The 23,363-nt window shown below is 35.7% G+C and overlaps 1 protein-coding gene across 1 annotated transcript in view; it reads left to right on the top strand.

The window, feature by feature from the left end:
• LOC112982290 (nebulette-like) overlaps window positions 1-23,363 on the top strand; it is a 95,538-nt gene that overhangs the window by 41,626 nt on the left and 30,549 nt on the right. Inside the window, exons 14-24 of the mRNA XM_026098543.2 lie at window positions 805-915; window positions 1,601-1,711; window positions 1,964-2,074; window positions 2,496-2,600; window positions 5,539-5,631; window positions 10,259-10,351; window positions 10,740-10,832; window positions 12,801-12,893; window positions 15,333-15,437; window positions 16,567-16,738; window positions 20,820-20,912. Of these exons, the coding sequence (XP_025954328.2) occupies window positions 805-915; window positions 1,601-1,711; window positions 1,964-2,074; window positions 2,496-2,600; window positions 5,539-5,631; window positions 10,259-10,351; window positions 10,740-10,832; window positions 12,801-12,893; window positions 15,333-15,437; window positions 16,567-16,738; window positions 20,820-20,912 (1,180 nt within the window). The remainder of the gene's footprint in view (window positions 1-804; window positions 916-1,600; window positions 1,712-1,963; window positions 2,075-2,495; window positions 2,601-5,538; window positions 5,632-10,258; window positions 10,352-10,739; window positions 10,833-12,800; window positions 12,894-15,332; window positions 15,438-16,566; window positions 16,739-20,819; window positions 20,913-23,363) is intronic.

Raw genomic sequence — 23,363 nt, forward strand, 5'->3', positions numbered from 1 at the left:
TATATATATTCATTTTGCAAAAATTACCTGTTTTTCAGCAGGCAGAGAATGATTAGTACTGTAATAGCAGAAGTAGCAGTGCCTGAGAACTTTACTTTTTTTAATATATAAAAAGTATGATTGTATACAGTATTTCAGTGTTACATTTTAATATCGCTTGCTGATGAACAAGAAATATATCTTCGCTTGGGTAAACTGAAGATGAAATATTCATTTGGTTTCCTTGTCATTGGTTATTTATAATTTATATTGTGAGGAAAAAGCAGTAATCATGGGTGAGTGCTGCCACTTGTCTAATGGCTGTGGTTTGGGAAAGACCTATTAAATGAATAAATTACAACTTCCTGCTCTGCAAATTCACTGGAAACAATTCTGTATGGTATTAAATTTCTAGTATGTCATCTTATCATAAATAAAATATTTTCGTAAAAGTAAAATGTGTTTGAATTAGGCAGATACGAAGTACCAGCATATTACACTGTGTTCTACAGAGCTGAACTGCCACTTTCCTTTAAATGATAACTATAGCGAGCTGTACAGACTGATTCCTCCATCCCCTCTGCCAAATTTAACATTCACTGATAGAGTTTTGCACATTCAATGAATTATCTCCTGAAGTTTTGCTCCTATGGTTTGTTATGTGTTTTCATGGCAAAAACTTGCCAAAATTCTTGACAGTGACTCTCAACTTGAGATTTTTGGTAGACTCAAGATTGTGACTCTTAAATTGGATCTATTGTGCAAAAATCTACCTGTAACACTCTAGTTATTGTGAATCTATAGCTTGAAGTTTTATCTTCACAGAAACAGTACAAGAAAGATTTGGAGACTGAAATTAAAGGGAGGGGCATGCAAGTCGGTCCAGATACTCCTGAGATAAGACGAGTGAAGAAAGCTTCTGAAATTGCAAGCACTGTAAGTACTGTATCTGGCACAAGGTTTCCGTTTGACGGAATGCAATGAATTATTTTCACTAAGAATTCTACATAGTGGCAAATCTAGACTGTAGCAATAACACAAGTTTCACCAAATACCTAGTTTGTGAGCTGTTTAGAGTCTAATGTTGCATAATCTTTCTATGGTTAAAATATAAGAGCTCCCAGAGCTTCGACCCTTCCATCACCTTATGCAAGTTGCACATTTTCCTTACTAACCACACCTGGCCTCCACTGTCCTCTGTAGCTGCAGGCCCTATTGCTTTTAGATCTAAATAGCTGCTGCTTGTTTGGGTAGAGCCAAATGACGCACAGAGTTAGAGAGATACTAAAGGCCTTATGACCTCAGTCTCACAAAGCACGGCTGGGTGAGAAGGTCTTATCTAAGTATGTCAGTGGTTGTGGCTTCCAAAGTTGGAAAGACAGATCCATGTGAAAGGCTGTGTAAATTTTGAAGCAAGCTGTCTGTTAAAAGAACTTTTAAACCTGGCAGCCACTATAGCATAGGTGTCTTGTAGCTAGATCCCACAAAGATAATGTTGTTTATACAGAAGTTGTTTGGTGTTTTGTGGATACTGTTCAGTGGAACTGCAGAGATTAATGTAGGATCCATGTAAAGATTTCGCTATCGAACATCTGAGTATTTCCAATGTTATTCTTTACAGAAAGAGTACAAGAAAGACTTGGAGAATGAAATTAAAGGGAAGGGAATGGGAGTAGGCATGGACACCCCTGATATACAACGAGCCAAGAAAGCTTCTGAAATTGTAAGCCAGGTGGGTATAGAATTGGTCTATAAGATTACTTTTGAAGTAAAACACAACAAGAAACATAAAATCTTCCTGAACATGCTTGGACTAAAAAAAATACGCGGTGTGCAACAAAAAAGTAGATTACGGACATTGCAGCAATTCTTTCGGAATCTGGTTGGTGTTATCAGAATAGCCCTGAAGACAGCACGTACAAACTACTGTAGAATTAGTTATGTTGCATACTTAGGAATTTTGCTTCTTGTTCTTTTTTTTCAGAAGGAATATAAAAAGGATCTGGAGACTGAAATTATAGGAAAAGGGATGCAAGTTGGCCCCTATACTCCTGAGATGCAACGGGTCAAAAGGGCTTCAGAAATAGCAAGCCAGGTAGGCACAGAACAAAGATTAAATATTTTAATTTTGTGTAACGATGAGTCCTTGACATTGCTCAAAATGCTGCTTCTCTAGCTTTGTAGAGGCTTTCATAGCCGCATTAAATGAAATTACATGTAGGAAAAATCTTACAGCCTGATTTTTATTTATATTTAGGCCTGTCACGCCATGCATACTTTAATTGTTTTCACCTACTTACGGGTGTTTTTCTATTACCTAATGGGAAGGAGATATATATATATAAAATATGTATATATATAGATGTATATATATTTTCTCTTTACTGTCCTGTGTCCAACGGTCAAGGACAATGGTGTTGTGGAAGAGAGAGGGTGAAATAAACACCATACAGGGCTGTTTGGATATGCTGAGCCCTAAGAAAATGGGACATGCTTATTTTTAAATTATTTTTCAGAAAATGTACAAAGATGAAGCAGAGAAGATGCTCTGTAGCTATTCTGCTGTCCCAGACACTCCAGAGATGGAGAGGATTAAAAGTACTCAGAAAAACATCAGTTCAGTGAGTAGTAGCACTTCTCCTTTTGCTTGCAACTTTTCAGATATTTTCAATTTAAATAGTCTCTCCTGTGCCTCAGCATGAAATAGAGAATATATGAGTACATGTCCTTTGAACCATTTTGCATAATTTTCCTGGCAAAGGCTGTATCGCTCATGTCTTTCAGGGATAAAAATATCCAGCTTTCCTAGGTGTTACAGTGTTACTTTGCATTGCTAAAGCACTTACACCACCTTGCCAAGCCACGGTTATTTTTGATTGAAGATTGTTTTTTCTTTTTCCTTCAAACCCCAGGAAGCACTTCATTAAAAAGGACAAAAAAATCTAAGGTTTGTTACTGGACATATAAGATCTATCATCTCTTTCCTATCCCATGTGCAGCACATCAAGATTCTTAGTATAAAATTAGAACAGATCAGATTTCCTAAATATATCTGTCTAATGTTTTTATGTTATACTGGAGATATATATATTTATTTTATGCTAGATCTGAGTTTCAGTTTACCCCTAAATGTAATTTGTGAGCTTAGATTTCTAAGATTGTCCAGTATGGGATTTTTGTTTTCAGTTCTGTTCCGTTTTGAGGCCCACTAGTTTTGCTATATGTAATTCTGGCTGTGCTTGTAATGTAACAGTGAAGAGAGGATGGAGAGGAAATTTAGCCTCTGGAACCAAAGGCTATCCACTTAGTGTTGGTTTTTCTGGTAGGCTAAGTTCAGTAACACCAATAAAGCCAATGATCTGAGAGAAAGGAATATAAATTACTTAAATATTTTAGTATTATCTGACAGCGATGTGATTCCTTAGCTTAGAGATATTCTTAAGTTTTCGTCCTCCATTTGAGCGCAAGGTCACATAATTTTCCTTGGGGGTGGTTTACCAGATGCCTCCATGCTGCAGCTTCACGAAACCAGAGGCTACAGGGAGAGGGGAGCAGAAGGCATCTCTGAGACTGTCTCAGGCAGTGATCACTCCCGTAATGTCTTCCTGCCATTATCTCCTCCTTTTCTTCCTTCTGATAAGAGCAATTGAAAGCTACATCTTTTCTATTATGAACTGCTGACAGGCCCAGTGACCCAATTTTTTTCCCTGTGCTCTGTTGCCTCTTGCTTTTGAAAGCGGCTTTGCTGCCTGTTGTGCAGGTGATTAGTGCCTTATCTCAGGCCGCTGGCATGCAGCCGTGCCCCCTGAAACTCCCTGTCCCAGAGGCAGCCAGGCTGGCCCCTACCCATCGCCTCTCCTCCCTGCTTCAGGCTCTCCCAACATTTGATGGAGCCCTCAAACAGATCTGTGGGTCTAAATTCCGTAATAGTATGGGCTCACCAGCAATTACAGTCCCCCCACTTCTCTTCACTGTAGTCCTTTCAAGTATGTGCAATTTAGATCACAAAAGTAAGCTACTTTTTAGTGCTTGAAGTAGAACGGGGAGCAGTCCCAACGTAGAGAAGTTAAGACAATGACCTTAATCAGTTTCTGATTTTTTTGATTTTTGTCTGAAGTATTTTCCTGCTCTAGGGGAGGAAGAAGTGACTAGCTCTGCAGATAAAATCAGTGCTACTTTTAGCTTGCTAGCACATTTGGCAGATGATTTACAATAGGATCTTTGCTGCACAGTCATCTCTTTCATAGAAAAATTCCTTGCTCCAATATTTTTTACTGCTCCCTCCTTGGTGGAAAAGTATATTTTAGTTCAGTCCAGTGTGTAAATCTTTCTACGATGTAGAAACATGTTTGTGCAGAGAAATTTTCAAGTTCTAACTCATAAACTGCCTCTATTTTCACATGGTAAAATTCCAAATTGTTGGAAGGTTTTTTGTATGTTAAATGATGAGTTGTGTACATGTGTAATTTACTCTCCTCTAGAATATTTAGCAGTCCTGGTCACCATAGATTACAAAGGACTTTAAGGAATTAGGAGAAATGCATCAGGAATGATGTTTTTTTGTTTAAGGGTTATTGAGAAAAATAAAAAGCTAAATGAATGCTAAATAAATCTTGGTTTAAAAAAGGCAGAAATATCAAATGGTAGAGTTTTATTTTATGAACTCTGGGAGCAGGCTGTTTTTAAACTGCCAGCCTGGAAATACTTACTGGAATGGCAACATCTTTGACACCAAATACTGAAATTCAAATAAAACTTCCCTACGAGTTGTGCAGTCTGAACTGGTACTTCATGATTATTTAAATTGTAGCCACATTTGGAATTTGTGGAGCAGTTATTTACTGTCTCCTTCAGTAACTTTGAATGATTGATTCTACTGATGGGCTTTGTGTTTTATCCTTTATTGAAGCAATGGAAATAGAGAGGAGAATTGTATAAACAGCATGTGTATCTTTTCAGAAGTAAGCTTTGTTTTTAGATGCAGTTCTTAGCTTTCTGGCTTGAATCCAAAAGTTAAAAATTGCATGACTTGGATTGTAGCTCTGGCTCCTCTAGTTACTTAGTCATGAATATATCAATTTTCTAGTTTGTTAAATCAGAAATAATAATAGTTATTCACTTCTCAGAGTATCTTAAGATCTGAAGATAAAAAAAATTTCAAATCTTGCATGTACATACACGTTTAAGCAATTTTATTGAAATCAGTGAGATTACTCAAGCATGAAGTTGCACTTGTAAAAGTTTATAGATTATGATCTAAATTTTAATATTATTTCTGAACTTAAAATTAAGCATTACAAAAACTTAAAAATATTTGAGGTCAATCTAAAGAATGGTAATAGATTATCTGAGTTACATTTGAAAACAAACAGTGTTATTACTGTTATCGATAATTGGTCTGATTGATCTGATTTATGAAAAATTAAAGTATTTGCTTTCTTAGCAAGATTTATAGTCAGACCAATTTGGAACTTGGAAAATCGCCCAGCCCTTTTACGAGAACTTATACTTGCATTGCTAAGAGTCTCATAATTATTTTTTTTGGGTGGGGAAATGAAGGTGTTTTATAAGAAGGAACTAGGAGCTGGCACAGCTGTAAAAGAGACTCCAGAGATTGAAAGAGTAAAGAAAAACCAGCAGAATATTAGTTCGGTAAGTGTTATTAACATTAATTATCCTTACATAAATAAATAGAGTCAGATTTTTTCTAGATTGTTTACTAAAAAATCCACATTTTCATATTGCACTTTCATATATCTCATTCAAATACTATTTCACCAGAATTTAGATACAATGCTCCAATAACACACTAATGGAGTTCTGAGTCCCAAAGTAGAGTTTCATACTGAAGTGTCATCAAAAATAGGAAATAAATCTTTTAACTAAATATTTGATGACAGGGCTTTATTTTTTCAAGAATGAGAAAGATGAAATGTATTTCGTGATATGTCAGACTGAACAGCAGTTGTAATTTGCAATTTATAAAAATATCACATCACCAGAAAGAAAATCTTTAAAGTTGCTGTAGAGCCTGCATGTATTACATAGGCTTTGGCAAAGTTTGCACTTCAAGAAGAGAAAAATGGATGTCTTGATTCAAGCTTTGTGAGAAGGTGGAGGGTTTGTGCTTCTTGACGGGCTGATAACAAGTTGAACTGTGGATCTGATGAGACTGCTGCTGAAATGATATTCTGAAATGAATTATCTATGGATGCCTGATGTCTGACACTTTAACTGGCAACTCGAAGTAGCATATCAAAACGAGAGTTTTCTACAGGTAGAACATGCTTTTAGGATAACTGATATATATATGGGGCATAACCTGGAAAGAAATGGACAAGCAGTTTCAAAACAAGAAACACCTGCACAACAAGAAGCAATGCACAACTGCATTTCAGTTGTTTGGACCTTTCTGTGTACTTTCCTTTGGAACAATTTTATGTTTGTGACATGATGTTTCTGATGATTAGATACTTCCTTAAAAAGAAAGTTTGAAAGTAATGCCCAGCCACGACATTAGGTTGTTGTTTAAGTATTATTTCAAATCCAGATAAGCCACGTCTGGTATTTACTCCATTAGAATTTCCTTGTTTACCAGTTAATATTAAATACAGCATTTCCTACCAAAGTAAGGGCAGTTAGGTAATTTCCATAAAATTTTGGAAAACTCATGTTTGCTTTTGAATTTTTCTCTCCTCTTTCTGTCACTTTTCATCTTATCATATTGAGTCACAAAGCAATTCACAGATTCAGTGGAAGTCATCACGTCCTAAATGCAGTAGTCTGTTTCTGTTTCTGTCTTATTCTTTCTGTTTGGGAAGCTGCAGGTGTGGGGTTTTTTTGTTTTACTTTTTTTTTTGTCTGAGCAAATATGGGGGGGTTTTTTTTGAGCCAGATTTGAACTGGTGTCCTAGAAACAAAAATTTCTCTAATTTCCAGTTACCGCAGTCATTTACTTTAAGACTAATCACATATATGTGCACACATACACACAACGAGAGGCTTACTGAAAGTAGTCTTACTCTAATGCTTTTTTCTCAATGTCTTTCGAAGTGAAATGGGAAAATAGTGTGCAGTGTTCTTGCTGTTTTAAAATCATAAACAGTGGTGATAAAGGGAAGAACAAAAGGTGCATCGGTATGCTACTAAACACAGTTGACACACCTGCATCTTTCCCATATCAAGAGAAATGCAAAATGCATTAGTGGTAAGTAACGTGGTCTTAACATTGCTAGTCTACATGAAAAATTAATATTGTACACAGATACTTTATTACATATATGGTGTACTTAAGTTTGCTTTGGTATTGTACCAAATATTTATTAAAGGTTTATTAAAGCCAGAAGGACTTAGGACAGGTTTAAAACTATTTCCTGACCTAGATGAAACTTTAGGACACTTGAAGCTCATGTGCAGTGGAAGCAAACCAAGTAAACCTGGAAACCGAACCAAGATAACGATCAACATAAAACCAAACTATGCAAAGAAAGTCCATTGCATCATGTTCTGAAAGTGATCACATTCTTCTAGATGACATACATTGGAGACAAAGCTGAGAACAGTCTGTCTTCAAATCTTAAAAAAAAAAAAAAAAGTGATGACAGCCAAGATGGTTCATCTAATCTAACCTGTTGTGATGAGTTGTTAGGAAGAAACAGCCTCCTGAACAGTTGGAGTCAAGATCTCATAGAACTTCAAAAGCAAGCATTATATCCATGGACTGTAACTGAATTTGAACTGAGAAGCTACAAATAACAAAGCATTTTTTTGTTACTTCTTTATTTTGAGGGACAGGATGGGTTGGACACAGCGCTGGGAAGAAAATACTTCTGGGAAGATTTTTGTTTTGTTGTGTGTTTTTGTTGGCATAAAATCTGTAAGGAAACTCTGATATGTCACTCGGTACCGCAAAGACTGGGACCTGACTAAAGCTCAAGTAATGGACATTTTGAAGCACTTTTAAATTACTTTAAGGACTGGTATACATGCCAATTTTTAAGCTTACCTAATAGTCTCTATTAAAAGACCCTGTTTCTAGTGGTTTAGTACTTCTGCCAATCTTCAGCTGTCTGGACTGAAATTTTCCACTCCTGTCTGTGCTTTGAGCTGTTTTTATTGTTTCCTGTTTTTTCTTTCTTTTTTCTAATTTCAGCTAAAGCAGTTTCCAAGAATGAGACTCGAGAAAAATAAGTTGTTTTGTTGGTGTTACAAAAACTTGGCAATCTCTAGCAGTACCACGTCTTAGAGAAGAGCTGAAGTTTATCTAGGAAGTTACTTTTGGTAGAGTGGATTTGGGGGGAAAAGAGACTAGGCATGAGGAACTGAAAGTGTCAAAGGGCTTGGTCATGGCCAGATTGGAGAGGCCAGCTATGGAGAAAGATGGGCTGGGTGGTGTGTTCCTGTGCATGGTTACTTCCCTCCAGAGCTGAAACAGAACCCAAGGCTGTTTAGATCCGGCATGTCTTTGCTGTCAGCATGCATCTGTGAAACCCACGGGCAAAATGTTTTTTCATTCTTTAACGATGGTGTCCATAGAGGTAACAATCTATGATTGTTCTTATGGGTTTGTGCAGTCGGTCTAAAGGCTAGGGCCTTATCCTGCAAACCAAACAGGGTTTAAGATGAAGACACACAAAGGAATGTATGTTTGTGCAGGGTTCCCTTCCTCCCCTCCCCCCTTTTTTTGTTTTTAAATCTTGAGAAATTGCCTCCCCAAGAGGAACCTTTAGGGAATATTACTGAGGTCATGAAGTCAATACTCAAAAGCACAAAGCCAAATTCAAGTCCCTGCATGTAGGCCTGATGACACAATCCCTTAGTATATGATTTTGTATTATGCCATTGAGCTGTCCTTTCTGGCTTTCCATTTTACAAAGAACAAGTCAATGGGAATTGTCTTTTGAATGTGAGTGCTATATAATCCTATGTCTTACTCACTAAGTAAGGGCCATTGACTCTGTGCACTGAATGAGGCAGAACTGTCCTGAGAAAAACAGTTTTTGATAATAGACAAAGAAGGTTAAAAAACACTTAAGCAGGAAAAAAATGAAGTAGTATAAAATATATTAAAAACTCTATATGGAACATATTTACACAAGGGGTAGAACTAAGGTTACATTGATGAGGTTAATTGTGCCATTTTTCTGATTTTTGAGTGCTGGATTTTGCAGCCTTAAAGATTTATTTTAAATAAGTTTTGGTTGCCACAGAAATATAAAACTATACAAATTGATTCATTATGCTGTTCCCTTGTTCTTACCGTTCTTTACTTCACTGAGTCTGGCTAATGAAAAATGTTTCCATCTAATATGTGTCGCTGCGCACACAATTCTGAATGTTTTTTATGAATTTTGCTGTTTTATTAGCATTGTAAAGAGCAAGAAAACATGCCATATTACTGTAAAGGATGACATGATGTATGTGTATTGTTTATGTTACAGTGGAATAAGAGATTTGAATCTCAGTGTACTGAGTAAAGCACTGATATTTAGTAACAGGCAGTAAGAAAGAGACGTTGCACGGATTTGTCCAAGATTGTGCTATTGGATAGCATATGGAAAATCAGAAAATATGTTGCCTTTCTTTCTAGTAGCACATCCACTTAACTTCACACTCTTTCTCATTAACTTGAATTCCAATTTTGGTACATATGTTGTATAATCAAAGTTCTTCTAGTTTTATGCATCTTTCCCATATCCAAACATACTGCTGTTTAAAAGAGATTAAATACGGCAATAGCAACACTAAACAGCATCTTCCAAGGCATCATCGATTTGCCGGTGTTGGAATCTGATGATCTGCATTCCCCACAGTGTGTCTGTGTGTGTGTTTTCAAAGAACTTGAATCAGACTTTGAAGCTGCCCGTCCTTTTAAGAACACATCTGTGAAACGTTTGGTTCCTGTAATGGACTGGTAGACTCCTTAGCAAGCTAATACCAGACAGAGTCATTGTTAAAGTGCTACACGTCTCCAAGTAGTATATGCAACATTTCAGTTATCATCAAGGTAGCCACAATCCCACATGCTGCTTACTCCCATGATAACAGGCTTCAGATACCAGACTTGCGCTCTATGCTGCATCGTAACCAACAAGATCCATCCAAGAGCATAGTGACTTGTTTCAAAAATTAAACATAACTGTTCCTGATCAGGTCAGGAGTGTTGGTAGGTCTAGCTGTGCACTTAAGTGTAAGGGAAGAATTACAAAATGTTTGTTGTGTTTTAGTGCTTCTCTGTATATCCTTTAAGGTGCTAATATTTGTAATATTTATTGTGCAGGTTAAATACAAGGAAGAAATTCAGCATGCAACAACTATTTCCGATCCACCAGAACTAAGGAGAATTAAGGAAAACCAGAAGAATATTAGCAATGTGTGCTCCATGTTCATTGCTTGCACTCTTCTCTCTGCTGTATTAAATGTGTTGGTGCTTCTGTGAATATGTCTGTGATGTTTGTGCTAGTTTCTCTTTGTCCAGAAAGACTAATTTAACCAATTAACAGTGAAACGATAGCTCCTTAGCCTTGCACTTTGATTAATGTCAATGAGAGTGATGTGTTGAAGTATCAATTGTCTCACTGTCTGAAACAGAGGGAACTGCAAGAGGGTAAGTACTAAGTATCGTGTGGAAAGATGTGGGTGTTTATTAAGGAATAATATTTTCCAGCTAAATGCAGTGTGCTCTGTAATGATCTCTAACACAGTGATGTATTTCTGCTACTTGGAAGTCTTTGTGTAATATCTAATGCCATGTTTACTAGGTTCAGTACAAAGAACAGCTCTGCAAAGCTACACCTGTGACTGTCACCCCTGAGATTGAAAGAGTCAAGAGGAATCAAGAGAATGTCAGCATGGCAAGTTGCTCGAATTTAATCCTTTGTAAAATTTCTAGGTGCAGAGGATGAGTACAATGTTCTGCCTCCAGAAGCTGTATCTTTTCTTTAGTTAAGCACAGACTCAGCAATGGCATTACTTGAAAACCATATCCTAGGAAGCAATTGTGAAAAGCCATTGCTTTGTCCAGGAAATGGCATGTGAAGTTGCACATTAAAGAAAAGGCTGCAATTTTTTTTTGAAATGTTATTCTGTGTCTTGGATAGTTGCAGGAAATCTTGACAGTTTTTTTTTTCTTTTTATAAAAATAGCCTTTCTAAAATACAATTGGCTACAATTGTACTCAAACACCAGCTCTTTCACCTGTCTCTGGCTCCTCAGTAACCTTTGTGTCAGAATTTAGTATTTAATGACTGAAATAACCATTAGAAAATCATACTTTTTCAGGAGCACGTGGAAGAAGGTAAGGAATTTTGGAGCACACTTTTCCCTTCTTGTACTTTTGAAGCTCTGTCTTGTTAACAAGTCTTTGAGGGACCAACCATACTTCTCTTGGGACTTCCATTGGCACCCATATTTCATGGGGCTACAAATAGCCACAGCATTTCTCTGGGATATTTTCTGTCATTTTCTTTAAATTAATTTTCAAGAATACTGTCCCTCTGTCTTAAGCATGTGCTAGACTGTTCCTACATATCTGGTGATGCATCTAGCTCTTTTAGAATGCATACTGTTCAAAAAAACCTGCTTCCCAAGTGAGTCAAGCCACTATGTGTAACTGTCCTACTCTGATCATTGTTTACCTTTCACAAATTTTTGTATTGTACAAATTTTATTGGAAAGATTAAATTCTCTTCCAGGTCACCGATAAAAACCTTCAATAGCTTTGGGCAAAGATTGTAGAACTTCAGACCTTTCTAGAAACACTAAGTCTTGAATAATCATATTAACCTTTACAAATGTCATTTTGTAAGTTTTAATCCATTTGACAATTTTTCACCATTTTTTTAAGATGTTAATTTTCAGCTGGGATACGTTGATGTGGACAGATCAGACCTGGGTCACATGAGGAAGACAATTGTTTGAGAAATATGCGTTTTAATGCCACAATGCAGAACTATGAGCATAGTATGTCAGCACAGCTATGCTTATGATACAGTCATGAGAGCTTATATAAACATTCTGCTTTGTACTGAAACACTTATTTTACATAAAACTATGTTGATTGGTAAAAATCATCCAAGCATCTCTAATTATTAAACAATTCTATACCTATCAGACTTTCCAGTATTTTGGGCCAAGATTAACATCAGACTGGTTGGTCAGTCAGTGCCCCATCCTGTCATTTTTCCTCTTTAGATAATGGTGCTGCCTTGAGTATGCATTTATTTAATGCATCATTGCTACAAGTGTACTTCTGTGGGAAGTGACAGAGGGGATATTTCTAAGCTGAAAGTGCACTTAAATAAACATGCTGTGAAATTTAGAAAGTTGGGTTCAATTCACAGTCATCTGATGTATTGCCTTCACTGTGGTAAATCACCTCTAAATATACAGAATATAAAAGTTAGAACATAGATGGTATCCTTTATGGGAGCTCTGTGTGTGGACAAATGTGTATTTACAGCAGGCATTGATGAAATTGAAGTTTTCACTCACTCTTCTTAAATTCACTACATTATTTGTGGCTTACCCCATTCCAAATATAAGGTGTTTTTATATACTGGCAGATACTAGTGTGTTAAATGTCAAGATGTTGTTGTGTACCTATGTACATATATAGTCACACAAATGCATTAAGACTATACAGAAAGAATTCAAGGTTATGCCTCAAGAATCAAGTTTTATGAGCTTTAATAAACTTCAAATGCATTTTAGGCTTTCATTTGTTTCCTAGACGACCTTTTAAATCATACATTTTAATGTTATACAATGTGATATTGCTTTAGCTGAAATAGTATGTGCCATTTTATTCTGTTAAATAATAGGTTCACTACAGAGAGCAGCCTGGCAAAGCTACTGCTGTGAGTGTCACTCCTGAGATAGAGAGAGTCAAGAAGAATCAAGACAATATCAGCTCGGCAAGTTGTTCGAATCTTTTTGTCATTTATATTTTCAGTCGCTGTAGGAATATAACATTTAGATTTGCTGCGTCAAATGAATCCAACTGCATCATCCATTGAATGGATTTTTTTTATCCTTTGAATATATATACTGCACTTATGGGCAATAAAAATATTCATACTTGCCTGATTATTCTTACAAAAAATGTAAGTGGGTGTGTTGGAACTAGTATTTTTCAAGGAGAAAGTCGTTAGAGGTCAGTCATTATTCTTTCAAGAATCTTTGTCTCTTGCTACCAAGTTTTAGTTCACAGACTTCAGAAGTAAATTATAGTAAAGGACAAGGGAAATGAGAATTTAAATTTGGTGCAAATATATATATATATATTTTATTTTTTTTAATGATTCAAATCATGGAAGCATATAGTCATCTGTTCCACTCTGCAACATGCCACATATGTCACACCTGAGTAGTCCTAGAGAGATCCTATTATATTAAACAGTAAAGAGTGAGATACTATATTTATCTTGTTTTTTATGATGATATTTAAACTTTTTTTTTTTTAAATTATTACTGTGCTGTTGTAGGCAGCAGCAGGCAGTACAAATAAGGAGCAAGGGAGAAGTCACAATAACAAGGTGATGTTAAGGACCAGACTAGTCATATTACAATCTGTGTCTCCAACACTGAAACACCGTCAGTGACAAAATCCCTATCAATGGTAAATGGAACAGACTTCCATGCAGAGCCACTGTCTCAAGGTGATAGATGAGAGTTAATAGTAGTGAACACTTTAAAACTGAGTGTATGAGAGAAAAGTATTGTAGGTTGGGTTTATCAGAAGATTTGTCTATGGACAAGGCAACAAATGCCAACACTATAAGTGACTATGTATGTCTTAAGTATGTTCCTAAATGTCGATGCGTATTTACCGAAGCCAGGTAGTTTTGAGGTACTTAATTAAAAATAGGAAGCAAACTTCCCTACAACTGAAGAATTTAAATAGTTTTGTCACTTCTCAGAATTATGCTTTTTTCCAAGTGACTTCTTCACTTTGTTTCTCAGAATCTACAAGGATAACTGCTCATCCATGTTAATGAGCAGTAACTAATGACCTTTGCAAACTATGTGGGCAGTAATTATTCTGTCTGGAAAATATAAAGACCTAGTCCTTATATTCTAAAGTATATATTTGCTAAGAAAATTCATTGTTTAATTAAGAAAGGTATGAAGAATAGGCAAAAGTATATATTTCTGTTTCTCTGTGCATTGCTCTTAACTTACCTGGAAAGCACAGATACCAGAGCTTATATTTTCATAGGTTTATTGTGCTTAACTAATATATGATATTAAGGGCAGTTAGACAACCTGAATTCTTCTGAGGATCTGGGACCAATATATTCACTAATATATCCATTAAGTCTTTGAAAACAGACTTTATTTCTCTCATCACAAATGCACATTGAAATAGATTTGCACAACTGATTTGAGAAGTAATCTCTTTGAGTGTGGATGTATAGGTATCTAAAATATTTGCTACCATTCAGTACAGTTACAGTACAACATAGGAGCTAAGAGGACACAGTAGTAAAAGAAAAATGACACAAAAATGACCATGAAGTTTATAGTGAAATATTCAGCCAGACAGTGGTAACTGCAATGGTATTCACTGGGCTTGTGATGTCAACTACTTTTACTGTTTTACAATTTTAAGAGTTTTTTCTCCAAATAATTAACCTTGCATCTATACTTCTAGCACAAGTCTGTAAAATGCCACAAAAAAAGCTAATTGGAAAAATGTAACATAGGAGTTTCTGTACTTACTGCTGCACACAAAGCACAGAGCCCAAACATTCTCTTTGAAAATGATATGGCATATTCAGGTTTATTCCAGACACATTGCTTTCATGCTGCTAGCAAAAGGCCAGCTATCAAACATGAATATGAAGCCTGCTCAAAGAATACTCTGCTTGTAACAGTTCAGTTTCCTAGGGACCTAGGGTCCTCAGCTGGAAGTAGGCTGAGGACAGAATCTGGACCTGTCTAGGTATCAAGAAGGTAGCTTATCTTCAGCCATAGAAATATGTTTTAACGATGTCCAAGAGAAGTGAGAGTGGTGTTTTCTTACTATCTTGAACCTAATTTGTAATCAGTTATAAGTTGATAAATGTACTATTTCACTTATGCCATTAAAAAAGTCAGGAGTTTTAACTTTCAGGTAACTACTGTTTTTTGAGGAAGTATTGCTGGAATAAACATGCCTTTGAACTTACCACCATACTAGACCATCTGTATCTCCACTTTAAAATAAATCACTAGAAGATGCGTATAAAGAAAGAAACCAGAAAAATGTTGGGCATTGTGGTTTGGATAGGATGCCGCTGCGTGGTGTAGTGCTCACCATCCCATTTGCTATAAACAAAAACTTCACGTGTGCTGTTGTTGCTGTTTTGCAGGTCAAGTACAGCAGTGATCAGAGGCAGATGAAAGGTAGACGTAGTGTGATTCTAGACACACCTGAGCTAAGGCATGTCAAAGAAACACAAAACAACATCTCAATGGTAGGGTACCTTCTTCCTGTAACTAGAGTATACTAAGGAATGGCACTTGACTTTCCACTGGATTTTGCCTTCCGTTAATATAGGTAACTAATGAAACTCTGCTAAAGTATGGAAGGAATATTTTTCCTCTTATGCCTGTTGAGGGAAAGAGTGTTTGCTAACTGCATATGACTGTAATGAACATTTTCAAAATACTAATAAACAGTTTTCTAACAGTTACATGTCTGTTATTTTGTTTGTTTCTTTTTCTTTAAAAAATATACACCTCATTTGAGCATCACACAGTTTGGCTGGATTAGGTGACACACATCACCTTGTGCCTGTGCACGTTCCTGGCTCCCGTGTGACTTCTGTCTTGGAATGAATTGTTTTGTGTGCATTTGCTTGTGTGAGAATGTTTGTCAATTTAAATCTTTGATTATAAAGACTATTTAAAAATTAAATATGCAAAATCAGGGATAATACCTTTATAACTCTTACTAATACCAGTTTTGTTCCAACACTTGGTTGTATAACACTTCCTACCATCCTTTTTTGCTTTTTTTTTTTTTTTTTTGAAAGCAGGCTGCTTAGAATAAGTACATTTTTTTCTAATACCTGTTTATAAAACCAGCTGGAATATGACAAAATGAAAGAGCAAAAGGGTACCATTTGTATGAAACTTTGCATATAATCAGAATTCTCAGTGAATGAAAATACTTAAGAATTCTTAAGAACTATTACTCCTGGAACATTTTCACTGGCAGTCATAGTTGTCTACATCATTATGGAGCTACCCGGTCTCAGAGAAGGGGGAATGGACTGGAGGACCTCTTCAGGACCTTTCCTGTCCTTTTTTTCTATGATTTATTTGACTGTAGGTTAATGATTTGTCACTTGACTTAACGCGTAATTCAGTGGCAATGTCAAAAGATGCAAAAATGATAACAAAATATCAGGAAATCAAGCCAAGGAGATAGGCTGGATGGTCTGCCAAGTCTTTTCCATCGCATGTGTGTAACAGTTCTATCGTGGTGCAAAACCCAGAGAATAGAAGTGGCTCATAAAACAAGTACGCGTTGTTGCATAGAATTATCATTTGCTGTCAATTGCAGCTTGGGGAAAAATGTAATTCTTCTTCTTTTTCTAGGTGAAATACCATGAGGATTTTGAGAAGACAAAGGGCAGAGGCTTCACCCCAGTTGTAGATGATCCTATAACAGAGCGGGTGCGGAAAAACACCCAAGTTGTGAGTGATGCAGCATATAAAGGGGTGCATCCACATATAGTTGAAATGGATAGAAGGCCTGGAATAATTGTTGGTAAGTTGTTAAATAATGTTGCTCCCCTGCTGTGGGGAAGGTGAAAGCCTCTGCTTGTCTTCTGGATTATAACCAGGAAAAAATACTCCCAGGTTTCATTTTACTTTCCTATAATTGTGAAGTTGCAGTGAAATCGTTGTTTACTCTTTTCAAACAGGATATGCTGTTCATTATTTTACTGGAAATTCTTTTGTTGTTTTTACAAATATGTGTCAGAGAATAAAATGCCTTGCAACATGACCACTTTTGAGGATATTAGGAATCAAGTGATAAAATGAAAGAATTTTATTAGATATGAACTGGCCTTGAAAACCACATGAAAATGGGAAGTACAGTGTAATATAAAAACATTCCAATCACTGCATCCAATTTCAAAAAGTGAATTACTGTATTTAAGAGACTTTACAGTAGTTACTAAAAAGAGATAATGGTAGAAGTCAACTTGATAGTTTAACACAGATTAAGTCCAAGATATTAACCCAAAAGTGGTTCCCCTTGTTTTGTTATTCCCATGCCTGGGGAGGCAAAAATACGTGAGCAGATAAAAATAATTCTGTAATTTCTCAATAATATGTAATAATATATTTCTGAAAATAATTCTGAAATTTCTATTACAAGTGTAGCTTCCTTCTGTATTCACATCTGCTCTCTTCTCAGTGTGAAACGTGTTGAACTGCTGGTACAATGCCAGCTTCTAATAAAGATCGTTATATAATGAAGTAGTAATAGGAATGAATAGGAGATAGGTTGCCATTTGCTGCATAATTTTCTTAAAATATAGATAGTCATTGCCATTGCTTTGCTTTTGATAACTCACTCTTCAAGAAAGACCAAAATATCTGCAATAATCTTCATTTTGCACAGAGAAGAGAAGATTAAAGCTATGGTTCTCCAACATTTAAATATTGCAGACCCATTCCAATTTCCCCTCTATCAGTCAGCTATTTCTCTAGAGCCACACATATTTGTTGTACCTCATGCTGTAGAATTTCACACAGCTCTCAAAATATCTCAAGCGGTAACTCATCAATACCTCACCATCTCCTCACCACAGCCAAACATCAGAATTCAGAAGCGATGTTCTGAAAGACGGTCCAAGACCAGGTGTTTAGAGGGTACGATACAGATAGTTTCTGTGTGTAGAGACAGAGTATTGCATTAAGATATCATCTGGGGTATTTGTTACAAGCACTTGTTCAAAGTGAAAAAACATATTTGAAATCTCCTAGAAGCTCGCAAACCTGCTATGGTAAAGGTGGGTAATATGAAGAAGTGTATTTCTTTCCTTGTGTATGGCCTCCTTTTACATATCTGTTGCTACAGCCTTATGTCAGAGAGGATTTCACAGAAGTGGAGTGTTTAGCCAGCTCTGCCTAGGGAAGGTGTTGTAGCTTTTAAGACCACAAAAGTCTCAGAAGGTTATACATTCTGGATCTAGGGCAATAACTTTCTCAGATAAATCGTTGTCTGTAGAGACCCAAATACTTGAACAAATGGACCCGTTCTATTGCTAGAGGTAGTGCAACCAAAGAGGGATAAAAGACCTTCTGCGAAATCAGAGTTTAATAGGCAGTTTGCAATATGCTTATCAGTGCACATTTCAAACCTCCTAGGCTATGCTGCATTGCACATGTACTGTAGCCCTTTGTGCAATCCCGTGTCCAATAACTCAAGGCTTGCTAGCACAAACATACTAGGATTAAGAACATCTCTTGGAGAGAAATTTTTGTCAACCTAAAATACTCTAGTAAAGATTCAGAACACACGAGCATTCTTAACTCCCTTTCCCTACCAAACAGCAAAAATAGTGCAATTATTTAAAGGAAATAGGCCATGACATACCTGGGAGCCTAATATCCAGTGATATTTCAGTTAATGCTTTTTCAGTGAACTGCAATTATAATATCTACTTGTTAAAAAAGAAGCAGTGATCTCCCCGTTCATGGAATGTCCTTGGCAGCCAGGAAAAAAATCACAGACTGAAAAAACTATGACTCTCTTGGGGTTTTTCCTAGCTGATAAATGTTCAACCATTTAGGAAAAAGAACCTCTCTGTTAGAATCCATCTGGTGGGTTTTTAAAGTATAATCAGTGAAGCTGTAACAACTTTTTCAAATGCCTGATTGCTAAAATTAATGCCTCTGCTCTGGGAAACAGGCACTGGTTTTAACCGTGGTAGTACATTCTAAAGCCATCAAAATAAATTCTAACTGAGCTTTGGATTTGTGATTTAAAGAAGCTCCATGATTCTCACATGAGTTTAAGGATATTTTAAATTGGCATAAGTAAACAGGATGTTAAAACTGATTGATTACCAGGATAGCAAAATCAATACAAATTAGTGGTAGCTGTACCGATGCTCCTGTAAAGTCATATATATATATATATATATTTTACCTACTAGTATATGACTAAACAGGAAAAGCTGGGAATTCACCAGTTCCCCCACCCCTCTCATGCCTGTCAGTGCTTTACATAGTTGCATAATTTATCATCGTTAGGACTAACACATAGTTTATCAAAAGACTGCATGTTGGCTTTTATTCATCTTGTCAAGTGGGAGTTAGCACTATACTTCGCCTTATGGGAGTTGCAGTAGATAACACATAATGTACATACATGGAATCTATTCTAAAGCTGTGGGATTTGTTTTATTAGCTATGTCTGTTCTTTCCATTGCCTCTAGGCAATTAGTCATTTGAAACACAGCATATTTTGGGTCCCCATAGTCATGCTTTATGTACCAACCCATCATTTAGCTTGGTACCACTCAAACCAGCAAAAGGACCAAGTGGGGAAGACAATTATTTTTCCCACCTCCAATTTATTGAGACAGGTCTGCCTGTGAAGCAAGCCACTAGCAGAAAGGTGTGATCTGCTGGATTTATGCTTTAGCTGATTTTGCTTTACATCACAGTTCTATTTTAAACTGGTTTGGGGAGATTAAATGATTATTATGTTTTTAAATGTAGCAGATATGAGTGTTATATATAGTACAGATTGTTGTGAGCAGATCAACAATTCTTATTGTAGCCAGTTATGCATTTGTTGTAAGCCTCCTTTTAGCCTGCACAACACTGAAATTATTTGTTAAAAATTTATTATAAGCATAGTTGAACCTCTATTCACATTTATGCTGTGTTTATCATTTGAACTTGGATATATAATTAATTATTTCTTATAGTTTCTTTTTTCTCCAATTATCCAGTTCAGACATGTGAATTCAAGAGATATTATTAATTTATCTGTAGGAATTAAAGCTGAAGATATTATGAGTACTCCTATTATTGAATTCATATAATGAATTCCATAAATGCTTTTAAATAGTGGGATAGTGGGCAACATTAAGTCTGTGTCCCAGGAAACTTAGGTGCTTGGAAGACAGAGGGAATTAAATAGTTAAAATAGAGAAGTATTAAAGGTGGGATTCATTTTACCCAACTTTAGATGTCTACAATACAGATTTCTACAGCTGAACTTGTCACCCTAGTCCATTTTTGTATTAATTAAGGAGGATGGATACTTCTGAGTTTTAAATGAATGGAGCAACTTTTGGAAGTTTATTTTAGGATAAGATGAAGTATGCCCGTGATTCTGCAGGTTAGGCTGACTCTCCACTGTGTGCAAAGAAGGGCCTATAGTGACTACAATCAGCTGTAAGGATGTATGCTGCTGAGATCCACGTGGAGCAGGAATCTCACCCCAGATGCCTGTGTTGTTGGTGGGCTGGGGAAATCACTTTGTGTCTCTGATGATTTTGGTTCTGCTGGTGGAGAAGAATACCCTTGTGTGTTATTTAACTTGTTTCCGTTTATTTAGACTTAAGAAAATATTATGGTCATATTTAGCAAAATGAAAACAAAAATTGGGAAAAGTCTCCTTAAATAGATATCGGCACTTAAAATGAATGCCTTAAGTAGGAAGTTAATATGTGCTGGTTCCCCCAGGTGAATATTTAGATGTTTTAGTTAATTTCTATATAAAGGAAATTGTTTGGTCACTAATTTTTAAACTCATTCCTTTCATGCTTTTACTTCTGTTGTTGTTTGTCTGTCTTATCATTTCTGTGCTTTGGGAAAAGATCTAAAAGTTTGGCGCACAGATCCTGGCTCCATCTTCGACATTGATCCTCTGGAGGACAATATTCAGTCTAGGAGTCTGCATATACTTTCTGGTATTGCTTATATCCTGACTTTTCCCCAAATCAGCGTTTTATGTTTATGAAACTAAGTTGATACAGTAAATTTTCAGGTCAATATGCCAGACATGTTTTATATGTATGTTTTCATATATATAAAACTGTATTATTTTAAAAGCAGTGTTTTATAGGAACTTCAGCTGTGATTGCATGTGCAGATAAGAAATAGTGAAAGAAATTTTATCCTAAATAAGATTTACTCATGCCAGTTAGAAATAGTCAGTCATTTAAAAAGCATTAACCTTCTTTATCCTCATTTTAATTAGGGTTTTCAAATAGCTGGACCTTACTAAAAAAAAGAGATCTAGAAGGTGGTTTATTTATAAAATTGATTTCTTGTCTGTGCAAATTTTGTTTCTGTGGCATATGATATTATGCCTTATGCTATTGCTTTATCTTTCCAGACATTCATATTTTAAAGATAGATAGAAAAAGTGAGAAGTTAATGTAATAATAGGCAACAATATTTTGGTTCAACAAGTACTTTTTTTTGTTTTCAGAGGTATTTATTTTGAGTTCTAAATTTTGCACGTGTATTGTCTTTGCTACCAATAGTGGTATCTTAAATATTTTTTGAATGTCATTCAAAAGTATTTCCACATGCATGGGGAAGGGAAGCAGAGAAACTTTGGAAAGTGCTTTTTGTTATTGTTTAACTCAAACTGAGAGCAAATTTGCAAACTACTCCTAGTGCATTGAAAGCCTTGGGAATTACAGGATAAAATTCAAGTCTCACTGAAGCCAATAGGAATTTTTCTATTGACATCACAGTGTCAAGAATTCATTTTGGCTGTTCTTTGAGAATATGCATTAAAGCATGTCATGTTAAAATGGTCTACTTATTTTTCTTCAATAGTTCTACTTCTATGATGTTTTTATTTTTGAATCCTGTCCTATCTGTTAATTACCTAAAGGCCATTCTAAAGTCCTCTGAGGTCAGTGGAAGGATGCCAAAGGCCTTGGATCTAATTGGAGGCCAGACTTTTTCTTGTATCCAAAGCACTTTTATTTTACTGGAAGACTGCCAATAAAATAATTTTTTTTTTTAAGACCTGTGTATCCTAGAATGCTCTATAATCTTCCTTTAAGTTTTCCAGCTACATGAACTGTATTTGAAATCTTTGCATTTTTTAAATTAATCTGTTGTTTTATATGCATGTATGTGTCTCATACATGTATATGCATTTGTATTCATCTGAAAATAAAACTGTGGTTAAAAAAGAAGAGAGATGAGAAAATTGTGTAAACAATTTCTGATTTTCTAAAGTAGGCAGTCTGTAGAACATCTTCCTGAGAAAAGTGTGCTCAGTTTAGCAGTCAATCCTGTATCTGAATGGATTGAGTTAGAAAATTACTAAGGAAAACATACTAGCCTGAAATACTCTGAATCAAGTTTCAGACTTGAGCAAATTTCTCTTTGAGTTATAAACCTCAGATTTTTTTTTAAATGAAAATATTTATACAATCTTAATTGTAATAAGGAAAATAATCATTCAGTGAGCAAGGTTTCAGAAATAATATGGAAGAATAAATTTTCTTCAGAAGAGTTAATCATGTGATCATAGATGAATTATTGTTGAATAATAATAAAAAGTCAGTTGCAGCTGCATTTATTGCCATAGTAAAAATAATAATGAGATACTATGGACGAGATTTTTTTTTTTTTATCTTACACAGTTACCCATTCTTTATTTCCCCTCAAGCTATCTATCTTTCAATTTCTGAAAAACAGGTATATCCAAAAAACACTTCAGTATGATTTCTGCTTCCTTCTGGGGCTCAGAATTATAAATGAAAATTAAGTGCATATTCTGGAATCTATTATATATCAAATGCATTAAAGAATAGTATTTTAAACCTGATAGCATACTGCAGTGTTACTGGTCCAGTGTCTCCCTAAGTCAAGCATTTGCGTGGCACAGCTTCATACTGTGAGATGCTCTTTCTTAATCAGCCTGGTATAAAACTGATCCCAGAAAATGCACATTATTTTCATTCTTATCACTGCAATGCCTTGGCATTGTGCTGTGTCTAATATTCCCTGATCTCTTGTGATTGCATGGTGTTTTTGTTAGAATTTGCAGGTCAGTTTCCATGTAATTAACAATGTTTTTCCAGTGATGATCTAATTAAAGAAAAGGCTCAGACTGTTTTCTGACTAGGAGAATTATGCGTGTGTTGGGGTAAGGAAACATTTAGATTTTCCACTGGAGATATTTCTCTGCTTCATCTTCGCCCCATTTTTCTTCAATATCTCTATCCTACCTTCCACTTCTGCTGTTCTTTTAAAGCAGAGGACAAAGTTGCATCTGAGTTTAAAGCAACCTTTTGAACTAAGTGTTCAAAAATGGATCCAAAATTGTGTACAATTCACTTTTCTCTCATTTTAAAGCTATCAGTATATGAATATCAATATTTGCAGGGGGT

The sequence above is a fragment of the Dromaius novaehollandiae genome, chromosome 2 (assembly GCF_036370855.1).
Source record: "Dromaius novaehollandiae isolate bDroNov1 chromosome 2, bDroNov1.hap1, whole genome shotgun sequence".
In the NCBI taxonomy this organism is placed as follows: Eukaryota; Metazoa; Chordata; class Aves; order Casuariiformes; family Dromaiidae; genus Dromaius; species Dromaius novaehollandiae.